This window comes from Halichoeres trimaculatus, unplaced genomic scaffold (assembly GCF_033239565.1).
Source record: "Halichoeres trimaculatus isolate MK-OKI-2021-1 unplaced genomic scaffold, fHalTri1.1 fHalTri1_scaffold_15, whole genome shotgun sequence".
In the NCBI taxonomy this organism is placed as follows: domain Eukaryota; kingdom Metazoa; phylum Chordata; class Actinopteri; order Labriformes; family Labridae; genus Halichoeres; species Halichoeres trimaculatus.
Window position 1 is genome coordinate 25775394 of NW_027437193.1, and position 12152 is coordinate 25787545.

At 38.6% G+C, this 12152-nt stretch overlaps 1 protein-coding gene across 1 annotated transcript; it reads left to right on the forward strand.

Annotated features, from left to right (window-relative positions):
- Positions 1 to 2654: 2654 nt before the first annotated feature.
- On the forward strand, positions 2655 to 5950 carry LOC141803816 (neuromedin-U receptor 1-like). Its single transcript, XM_074687827.1, has 3 exons — positions 2655 to 3342; positions 5079 to 5291; positions 5422 to 5950. Exons 1-3 carry the CDS (start codon positions 2655 to 2657, stop codon positions 5730 to 5732), a joined length of 1212 nt encoding a protein of 403 aa, XP_074543928.1. The 3' UTR covers positions 5733 to 5950.
- Positions 5951 to 12152: the final 6202 nt, after the last annotated feature.

The window sequence follows — 12152 nt, forward strand, 5'->3', positions numbered from 1 at the left end:
CCTGGAGCTTGATCTGTGATGAGCATAAATTCCCATTTAGGGATGGCATCATTTTCCTCAACGACACATTTTATGGAGAGATACGGTGCAGATATAACATTTTAAAACTTTTACCTGAGCTGTGTCTAGAGGTTGAGCTGCAAATTTTAATTACACTTTCCATAATGATCATCTGGCTGCTTTTTTCAGAAAATTAATCTCATTTCGTGTGGCTACTTTGATAATTGAGACTGGCAAAAGTGCTGCTGGAAAATAGTCACAATTCTGATGTTTTGAAGCTTTTTAGTGCCTAACAGGTTATAGGTTCAACTGTCTTCGTTTTTACATTTTATATTTTTACTGTTCATCATCTGACTTTACTTTCAATTCATGGGTTTCTAATAACGTCACAGCATTCACATCCTGTCTAAAAGTATTGAGCAATGTAGAAAAGTTAAAATCTGCAGTTCTTCGAGTGTCTGCTTGAGACTTGCTTCAGAATTACCAAAAACCACATACAAAAAGATTGAAGAGGATTTTTACAGTATAAAATAACCACATTGACAGGATTGTTTATAAATGCCTCCAATCTGAATCACTAATTTCTCTGACGGCACACACTGTACTATCTATATATGTAAAACTCGGCAGGAGGATATTACAATCGTGAGCTTACCCAACCAGAGGCACAGCTCAGCTGGTTGACAGGAGGCTGCCCTATAACTGTAAGCAATGAGGGTTAAAGCTCGCCCCATTTCCAATATGGCTTCTGTTGACAATTTGCTTGAAAACTCTGTTTTAGAAACAGATGGGTGATGTCACTGAGATGAAGTCTATTCAATATATAGTCTATGCCTTAGACCCAACAGCAACGAGTGCTATCAGTAAAGCTATGCAAAATGGAGTAATAGAGCCACCTTAAAACAAAAAATTATATATATGTAAGATTAGAGTATTGAAATAAAGACCATAAATTTGTAAATTTATAAGGGAACGAGTGCTGTTATTTCAGCACGTCAAAGTCTCTATGACAACACCTCAGGTTGACAAAATTTAACAATGAGAAGAGAGACCTGTGTTTTTCTCTGTTGAAAATGATTTCTTGGATTTATTTTGTAGTAATGGTAGACATCGCAGCAAGACTGGCAAAAAGAAAGAGGACAGAAGAGCAGAAGAAAATTAAATAGGGGAGTTAAAGAGCACAGGCTAAAACCAGGGCTAAACTGTTTATGATAATGTTCATGCCAACCAACCTGCAACCTCTAGTCTAAGAAAATGAGACAATGCAGAAGTGCTAAAATCTGCAGTTTCTCGAGTGTCTGCTTCAGGCTGGCTCCAGAAGTAGCGGAATTCACATACACACTAAGCCCCCCCCAAAAAAGCAGTTTTCAAAGCAGAAATTAACCTTTTTACAGCCTGGTTCAAAAAACGTCTCCTGTCTGAGTCACTAATTTTACTAACGGCACCCACTGTACGGGGGGGTGAATTTTTTTCTAACTCTGCTTTTCAGAGGAAATTAAGATCGCAAGCTTGCCCAATCAGATCAGACCAACAGGCGACCTAGAGCTGTACACGAAGCCCTTGACCCTACTAATAAGGCTGTGATAGCCGATGTGCTTCATTTTCTTTATCAGAAACAGAAGGGTGACATTGAGGAGACTACGTCCATGTTTTATACATTCTATGATTCCAGCCCACAGTCAGCAGTTATTCTGCAGTGGTCTGTTCAAACTTGAGAGTCTATCAATACAATGAAGAGTAAGGTTACGTTAGCTCTGCTTGGTGATGTTGGAGTTGGTAGATGAGCACTGGTAGGACATAACCAGGATTCACTAAAATTACAAGTAGAACACATCTCAAAGCACCTTGCTGAATATAGGTGGCTACTGAACTACACTACAAACTAAGTCTACAAAGTTTGCTTGTTTTCACGTTCAAAAAGTCCTACATAACAATAAATAGTTAGTCAATAAAAGACAACCATTAATTTAATTTATTTCAAACTTATTTAAAACACGTACCTTGGTTAGAGTCATGTCCTTTTGCCAGTGGGTGCTAGTACTCATGGGAAACTGAGTCTTTATCCCAGAAAAACACTCGCTTTAAACACAGTCTCATGTAATGACAGCTATCTTTTATGTGCACTGTTCACATCTTTTGTTCTCGCTGAGAAGTGAAGAACAAACATCAAATTCTGTTCATGGCCAGTTTGTTATTTTAACCAAGCAAAGCCCTGGTTATCAAGTGTCTTGGTCTGTACACTCCAGTGTAAACTGCAAGTCGTTAGGAGAAAAGATTATACAATAACTGAATTATTTGAGGAGGAAAAAACTCTGCTTGCTAACTTAATCATCACTGCCAAATGTTATGTTCTGAGCTAAGCACTGCAATCCCAACTATCCCCTCTGATGTGCACCAATTATGCAGTTTTTCAATTTGAAATATCTGTTTTTTTATCTTCACTGATGAAAAATACCTGTTGTGTTTTAAATTCAGCTCTAGGTGAAAACCTTGGAAAAGTGTTGGAATCCTGGGCGTAAACCAGGCTAGTGATGATGAAGCTTGTAGATCTAGGCCTCCTGTCCAAATACGCAGCGTAACTCATTAGAAAATCTCCTTGTCTGTATTTTCTTTTCATCAGGTCTTGGTCCTGTTCAACATTCTCACTATTCAACATGTCCGAATTGAACTGCTCCATCGAGGCTTTTTTCTCATCCAGTTCTACAGTTTTCAGTGGCCCCGGCTGCCCTGAGGTTGCTGTAGCATGTGGGATGAATATCTCCTGGGTTCAGGCTAATGCTACTGTAAAACAGCTTGAGGTGTTGTGCTGGAGTGAAGAGGCATACCTGATAAGCGAGATCGGGTCACGGAGGTCCCCTGAATTTCTCCCCATCTGTGTCACATACCTAGTTATCTTCTTGGTGGGTGTACTGGGAAACTCCCTGACTTGCACAGTAATCTTGCGCTACAGGGTGATGCAGACGCCTACAAACTACTACCTGCTGAGCCTGGCAGTGTCTGACCTGCTGGTGCTGCTGCTGGGGATGCCGCTGGAGCTCTACGAGATGTGGCAGAACTACCCCTTCCTGATGGGGGAAGTAGGCTGCTACTTCAAAACCTTCCTGTTTGAGGCTGTCTGCTTCGCATCGATCCTCAACGTCACGGCACTCAGCGTGGAGCGCTACATAGCAGTGGTTCATCCCCTCAAAGTCAAACACATGACTACAGGTGCTCACGTCAAGAGGGTGATCCTGATTCTGTGGGTGGTGTCCATGCTGTGTGCTGTGCCAAACACCAGTAGACAGGGCATCGAGGAGCTGCCTCCTTTGTTTGGGCGAAAGTTTCCCCAGTCTGCAGTGTGCAGTATGTAAACATTTTTTATACCATTTAACTGCTTTAACAGGTCTACAGTTAAGGCCATGTTTAGACATTTGGGGGCCTAAGGCGGACCCAGCCACTAGGGTCTTGAATTGACAATTTATTCTCGCCTCAACACAAGGTTTTCAATGTGGGAAGCATCAAGATGACCGACTTATTCTGAGAATCAACACATAAAGCAGAGTTAATCTTGTGCCATAACATAACTAACTGCATTTTCAAGCTCTGTACCTCAGTTCCATTTTGATAAAAGGTGAATATGTCAATAAGGCAACTTTGCTCTTATTTTGAAATCTGTACTAACAGTTAAATGACAGCTCTAGTTACTTGTAACATAACCACGTTTAAAAAGATTTTTAATATTAATGTTTATAATCATATAAAAGTTTGAATTTAAGAAATTTCCTCTGTTTCCTGAACTAGATCAAGTCCTTAAAATCTTTCTTGAGGATTAGATATTATCTATCAAGTGAGACATCTCAAAGCTTTTCCTTTAATCGATAAGAAAATTAAACAACATTTAATATACTTTATCATTTCAACCACTTTAATACTCACATCTTTGTGATGAAAGGCGATACTCGTGTCACTCTCCACTTCATCAACTGCATCCTCTTCAGCTGACACTGACAGCAGAGCTGCTGCTGACAAGAGCGTCTGGCTCTTGCTGTTGTCAAGTAACCACTTTAACTATCTGTGAAAAAGGTTGACACCTTTGGTAGTTTTGATAAAAACGGTTTACTTTTCTGTTGCCTACTCCTCGTCTCCATTTTATGCTTCATTTTTCTCAATACCGCGCCACAAAGTTTGTTTTGCGACGGTCTCCCTGAATCAAACCTGCACGTGCGCAGTTGCATGGAATGGTCCATTCTATGAGAAGGGTGGGGGGAGCAGTCAGTCGTGATATATTGAGCATTTGACTTATTTTTAAATTAATTAAGACTAAAACAAAATTAAAAACGTTAAATCGTTTTTAAAAATATTTAGGTTTTCTGAGACGTTTAAGGGGTCCTTGGAAACCTCATGACCCTCGTCAGCTGCCTGTGTTTGCCTAATGGTAAGTCCACCCTTGTCAACAACCATGCTACATGCTCAGACAGAAGTGCTAACATGCTAATGTAAAAAGTGTTGCATGTTTGCTATGGTACAGCGCTTTTATCAACCACAAAGTCAAACGAGTAAATAAAGATTGGCCTGATCAAAGCACAGGATTAAACAGTGATGTAAATACAGTGGTTTTAATTCATCCTCTGGGCAGCATGACCAATTTTGTTACTCAATTCATCTCTAAATTTCAAGGAAAATTAATTTCATTTATACATTTAAGGTAAATAATTGAACACAGATATTAGAGTATTTTCTTGCACAAGTGAATAATTAGACTTAGAGTCAGTAGGATTCCTTATCTGGGGACAATGTAAATTTTATAATTAGTTTGTTTTAATCCATCGTTACGAACTGTCATCTGTCGTACATCAGTCAGATTCGCAGATCAAGGATAACTAAATTGGGTGGAACCTCTAGACAATGAGAACATGTTTAAAAAGTTGTGACACACCCATGTTGTAGTGGTGGACACATTTCAGTCCAGTTCAGATGTTAGTTATCATGATTAGTATCTCTTAATTTGCAGGTTGATATATTGCTTTCACATCCATTGTTGATCTGGGATCTTGATCTAATCTTTTGTTTATCCTCCTGTTTTGCATCTCCATCCCCAGAAGTGGTCAAGCCCATGTACAATTTGATCATCCTGATTTCCACGCTGCTCTTTTTCCTGCTCCCTGTGTTGATCATCAGCATCCTTTACCTTCTTATCGGCCTGCGGCTGCACAGGGAGAGGGCGAATACTGCGGCGGGTCCAAGGGGAAGTCTATCCAAATCCCACAAAGAGAAACTAAGCAAGCGTAACATGCAGGTCACCAAAATGCTCGGTTGGTATCATTTCAATTATGTCCTTATAAAGCTGCAAAAGATATGAAAGATAGAAGGAACAGAAAATAATGTAATTTTTGTTTTGTTGTTTCCTTTTATTGACCAAAAATCTCCGTCTGGCTGGTCCAGGTGTGCTGGTGCTGGTGTTCTCCCTCTGCTGGGCTCCCTTCCACACTGATCGCTTGATGTGGAGCTACATGAACACCTCTGATAAGGAGCATAACCGTATTTTTGGCCAATTCCACATCATCTCTGGAGTCTTCTTCTACCTGAGCTCTGCTGTTAACCCCATCCTCTACAACCTCATGTCTACCAGGTTCAGAGAGATGTTCAGCCACATCTGCTGCTCCAAGAGATGGTCAACACACTCCAGCATACGGATGACCCAGCGCAGCACTCTGAGTGAAAATATGAGTAGTTTAAAAACAACTCGGGCTTAATTAAGTCAAAGAACCGTGAGCACTATACAGGTACATCTGAATTAATTAAATTATCCTTTGAAAGTTTATTTTAGTTGTTCAAAAAAGTGAAATTGATATATGACATAGTTTCAGTACACACAGGGTGGAATATTTCAAGCATTTATTTTCTTTTAACTGTGATAACTATGGCTTACAGAAAACACAAACCTCAAATTTAGCATTTCATGTTGGAATATTAAAAAATATTTCTTTTTGTACAAAAATGTTTGCCTTCTGAAAATTGTGTTCATTTCAATGAACTCAGTACTTGGTTGAGGCTTTTTTTGCATGAGTAACAGCATCAATGCAGTGTGACATGGAGTGAAATCAGCCATAAATTTGTCAGCCGAAGGAAGCAAGAAAGTGCTCTAAAACTTCTTGATGAGCAGCTGTGTTGACTCTGGACCTCAAAAAACACATTAGACCAACAGCAGCAGATGACGTGGCCCCTCCAATCCATCACTGACTGTAAAAACTTAACTCTGGACTTCAACACTCCTGGATTCTGTGCCTTTCCACTCTTCCTCCAGACTCCGGGTCCTTGATTCACAAATGTGTCGAAATGTGACCGTCAACTGAGGAGAGGAGAGGACTTTGGACCACCAAAAGCAATAGTCCAGTTCTTTTTCTTCTTAGTCCAGGTACAACCAAGACAGATGGTTCTGATGTTGTCTCTGGTTAAAAGAGTGGCTTAACACAAGGGATATGACAGTTGTAGCTAAATAACTAGATCCACCTGTGTGTGGTGACTCTTGATGCTCTGAATCCAGCCTCAGCCCACTCCATGTGAAGTTCCCTCTTTTGTAATAACCTTTTGTGTCTTATGCTTCTCATAGAGGGAGTCAGAGACTGTCCAGTCAGCAGCCTTCTCATGACTGTTTCCCCTGTAGAACCAGACTAAGAGACCATTTAAAGGCCCAGGGAACCTTTGCAGGGGTTTCCAGTAAATTTGTTAATTAGAGTGTGGCACCATTTGAATACAATAATGACCCTTTTCACCATAATTTAATTGAACGAGTTAATGATTTTTCTTTTGTTCATCACAAATGGAAGGGGAAAATGCTTAAAATATTTCACTCTGTATGTTCTCAATCTATATAATATGTTAAACTATTTGAAATGAACAGCTGAATTGAATCAACCTTTCCGTGATGTTCTAATATATAGAAATGCTTCTGTATGTTGGACTCACTGCATCACTGTTATTAACATGTGTCAGGACAATGATAACTAAATGAAGGCACTATGACAAACTTTATGAAGATGCTCATCCAAAAATAAGTAGACCTGCATGTTGTACAATACTGTGTCCAATGTCCCTGCTGCAGGAAGCTACAGTGAACCCCTGTTTAGAGATACAAGCAATACAACCAGAAGAAACAAAAAAAAAAGAAAAAAAAAATTTAACAAAGTGAACAACCTCTGAGGTTAATGTAAGCATCTAATGAAATGCACACCTTTCTGATTTAATTATTGTTTCTTATTTTAACCAGCTGAATGTACTCACTGTGTGTATATGTACTGTGTGTATATGTACTGTGTGTATGTACTGTGTAAAGTGGGCCGTCACATTTCCTCACTCCTCTGTTTGATGCTGTACAGCCAACACTGACTTGTTGACATGAAAAATGTGCAGTGGCATCTGTTTGGGAAAAATTAAACAGACTGTGAAGAGATCAGAAGTGAAAATAAAAGCTGGTGAAGGAAAGCAGAAGAGGAAACGTGAGAATCTGCATTTATTAATTACACTGAAAGATTCCGTGTGTCTTGTCGTAATAAAGGGACATGCATCTTTTTGATTTACGTGTTTCGTTTCCTGTAATACTGACGGCGTGGTTATTTCCATATCCCCATATTGTACAAAAACCAAATGAGGTTTAGTGAGGGATTGATGCTGAGAAGGCTCTACTGAAAAGAGTTTGGGTACAGATTTAAGAAAAACGCATGAACATAAACAAAAAATCTTTGAATTTGCAGAAGTCTGACCACAGGGAAAGCAAATATTGAATATGGATGTATGGATACATGTCTGCTGTTGGTCTCTCATAAACTGATCAGATAAGCAAAAACTATGATGTTAGATGAAATTGAAAATCGTAACAAAGCAAATCACACTGTGTTGTATAATACTATTTGCAATAAACAGCTCCATTACAGATTAGAAATGGTTATTGCTTGAGATATCAAACTGACTTTAATTTCGGACAATGTTTTTTTTATTACTCTTATTTTAAATTAATTGTTACAACTGTGGATTGTGGCCATGTTGTTGAAGAAGTCTACAGTTAGCAGTTGTATGACTTTGTCAGGAAATACTAAAGTAGCTTTTTGCCTGGACTAGGATGAGGCGTCTTGTGAAGTTTTACAAAATTCCTAAATAATGGAAAAATCAATCTTTGAACAAACCAGCACCACATTTTAGCAAACTACACTGCTCACTAAATAGACTGTTCAAGACACATTTTTCCCCATTTCATGTTAAAACTCTAACAACATAATGGTACAACTTCATTCATTCGTTCATTTTCTACACCTCTTTATCCTGTTCAGGGTCGTGGGTGGCTATCCCAGCTGTCATTAGGCGAGAGGTGGGGTACACCCTGGACTGGTCGCCAGTCAATCACAGGGCTGACACATAGACAGACAACTATTCACTCACACGCTCACGCCTAGGGACAATTTAGAGTGATCAATTAACCCGATGAGCATGTTTTTGGACTGTGGGAGGAAGCTGGAGTACCCAGAGACAACCCACGCATGCACAGAGAGAACATGCAAACTCCACAAGGCCAAGGTGGGGATTTGAACTGGTGACCTTTTTGCTGTGATGTGTTGTGTGAGCCCCCTGGTACTACTACATACTTGTCAAATTCAAACTTGTTTAATTAAAGCCTCTTGAAAAAATGAATAGAAATGATGTCTTGTGAAGTCATTTTCCTGCTTGTTTTCTTATTTCTATGACAAGTTTTCTTTATAAATATATCCCCAAATCTACATTTTTCTTCTCATGCACCTACGATGATTTTCTTTTATATCCTCAATATTATTCTTCAATGACTTAATTTTTCTTAAATGTGTTAATCAATCGAGTAAATGTAGTTCATTCTCTATGTATTTATGGTCCTAGATTGGTGATTTAGTTAGAATACAATATAGTTTTTGTTTGTTTCTTTTGTTTTTTTTTATTTTTTTAATTTCTGGCCAATTATCTTTTCAATTCTTGCCTTTTTTAAATGTTTTTTTTCTCATTCTTTCTGTCCGCCCCTGTGATCCTTTATCAAGGTTTGTCTCAAACACATTTCTTTAAAAAAAGAAATTATAATTCTGACATAAAAATATACATCAGCTCTCATCAATACCTTGAATATTAGGTAGTACTCTCTGTTACATAATCAAAACATGATTTTTTTTTAACCAATCTATTCCCTTGAATTGTACATATTAATATACTGAATTGTACACAACGAGACAACGAGATGTGCCTGCAGATGTATTTCTCTCATTAGTACTGCTGCTAAGTGTTTTTGTTCCTGTTTCCATGTTCTGACTCCTACAGGACCATCAGCTTAAGGACATCATGGAGCTGAGCTAAAAAGATGTGAGTTCAAATGAATCTCTCTCTTCATAGGAAGAAAAGAATCTCAGCCTTAATGAAGTTAACCAGTAAAAACAATGATGATGATGATGGCTTAAAGATGATGTCACTGCGGCTCTGACAAAAGAAATTCAATCATGAATGAAATTGAGCTGGAGGAGGACAGAAAAAGAAGGCGAGATTACTGGTGGATACAATCAAATGACATGATAATGACAGAGTAATCAGCGGGCCACACCAGCACTAATGAACAGCAGTCTACCCACTTCTTCTATTACAGTGACAATTCACTGTTTACCAAACGGCTCTGTAAATTGACTCGTTCAGGGGTCTGAATCCTCCAGTTAATGGTATTTATTCACGAGTGGGGTCTGATCACTGGCTCTCAAATGATACTGTTTGACTTTCCAGAATGATGTACATACAATGAAGATGTTGTTTGATTAAAGCTCAAATGAAAGATATGGTGTGTTTCATTTTGATCATTAACTGAACTGAGCTCAGTTTCAGCATGTTCCACATTTCCTCTAGATCTAAATGCGATTAAAATAAAAATAATCCCCTCTCTTCATTCTGGCAAAGTTTTATATTTCTATTAGTTTTGAGGTCATGATTAGTTGTTCATATATAAATATCAATATTTCCTTCATACTTTAATTTATCAAGTGACTCAGTGCATGTTTATGACCAGGGGATTGTAGCATGTTAAGTGGGAAGAGGAGGAGACAGGAATGCTTTGAATTAAACTGAACTGTGTGACTTCAGACAATTTAATTCACAAGAACCTGATTTCTTTTTCAATAACTCTTTGCTTTAAAAGTTATTAAACTTACAAGTCTTGCCCAAATGAGAAGATGTCTGACTTTCCTGACAGGCCCTGGAGTTTTTTCTAAATGGGCTTAAGTTCCATGTCTTTGTCTTATCCTAAAGCAAAAAAAAAAAAAAAGAAAAAAAAAGTAGAAGAAAAAGGGGGCATTTAATTAATTCATTCATTCATTCTTTTTCTGAACCTCTTTATCCTGTTCAGGATTGCAAGTGGCTGGAGCCTATCCCAGCTGTCATTGGGCGAGAGGCGGGGTACACCCTGGACTGGTTGCCAGTCAATCACAGGGCTGACACGGAGATAGACAACCATTCACTCACACACTCACACCTACGGACAATTTATAGTGACCAATTAACCTGCTGAGCATGTTTTTGGACTGTGGGAGGAAGCTGGAGTACCCGGAGAAAACCCACGCATGCACAGGGAGAACATGCAAACTCCACACAGAAAGCTGGGAACCGAACTAGTGACCTTCTTGCTGTGAGGCTGCAGCACTAACTGTTGCACCACAATGCAGCCCCAGCTCATATTTTCAATATACCTATATTCTAACAAAATATGGTGTAAATATTGGCCCAACACTGCTCGACTTTGTCTAGTGTTTTTTGAATCATGTTTCATTTCTCTTCCACCCTGGCCTTCTTTTTCAAACCCTAAGGTTACTTCTTCTTCTTCCTTTGAAGTTTTTGACCATATTGGACTGCTCATTTCGAGCCAGTGGTTGTACCCATAATAAAAGTAATAAATAAATAAATAAATAAACCTTGATGACTACCAGTAACACCCTCCTGACTCAGTGTTGATGTGATGCTGTTAAAGGGAAACATTTGTATTCCTGTTTTAAGCATTTGATACAACAATACTTTAGTGTACATAAAACATGATGGCACATCTGTTTGGAGATGTTGCAGAACACCGCCCATATATGGGCTTCCCTGTCATATCCTGAGTGTACCAGGTTTAATGCTTTACTGCTTTATGGATTCCAGTGAAACTATCTGGTTTGCTCTGGGGGTATAACAAATGTTTGAAATCTCAGCACTTGACCCACTTTGATTTTTTTTATTGCTGTCATAAACTGTTATATGTATATAAATATATGTATATATATATATATATATATATATATATATATATATATATATATATATATATATATATATATATATATATATATATATATATATATATCACTGATTTGCTCATTGAATCAACATCTGAAGAAACAGATTACAAAGTCAAAACTGTTGCAGACTAACACCACACAGAGACCATAACGTCATGTAGAAGTACAGATGGCAACACTTATTGGGTGACAAACACAGAGATACTCATTCATATCGTCTCATACCCTCTATAACTCATCCATATCTTCTCTGTGTTAATGTCAGCTCTGCTAACCGCTGATGTGAACGTGGGTTAAATTACTGGTCAACACCACCCTTTTACCACAACACCCACACAGTTCTCCACCGGTTCTCATCAAACCATAACTCAGTTGCTTTCCCGTGGCAGCTGGTATTTCTCCCAGTACTGGCCTGTTACCAATCTCTGTGACTCCTGGTAGACTCACAGTTTAACACCAGTGGTCTATGGTGAGCATGTCAAACACATCCTCCTTGTTTTCACTGGTAATGACAGCAACCTTAGTTAGTGGGACTCCCTCTTGTTTTATCTTCTCATGGTAAATAAAAGTGTCTCCAGAGGTCACTCACTGCAGTGCATCACTTCATTAAAACTATACCTTCAAACTACTTCTACAGCACATCAGCTCATAGGGGTCTTTGCCCTCTAAAACAACTTTAACCTGTGACACAGAGACCAGTATGTTCCTGTTCAATATATCATGCTGCAGCGCCATAGCTGTGTCTAAAAAAAAAAAAAAAAAAATAGTTTCAGCTAATTTACACAAAGAAAGCTCCCAGGAGACCTTTACATCTCTTTTGCCCCTGAAATAAACAACGGAGGATCTCACAGT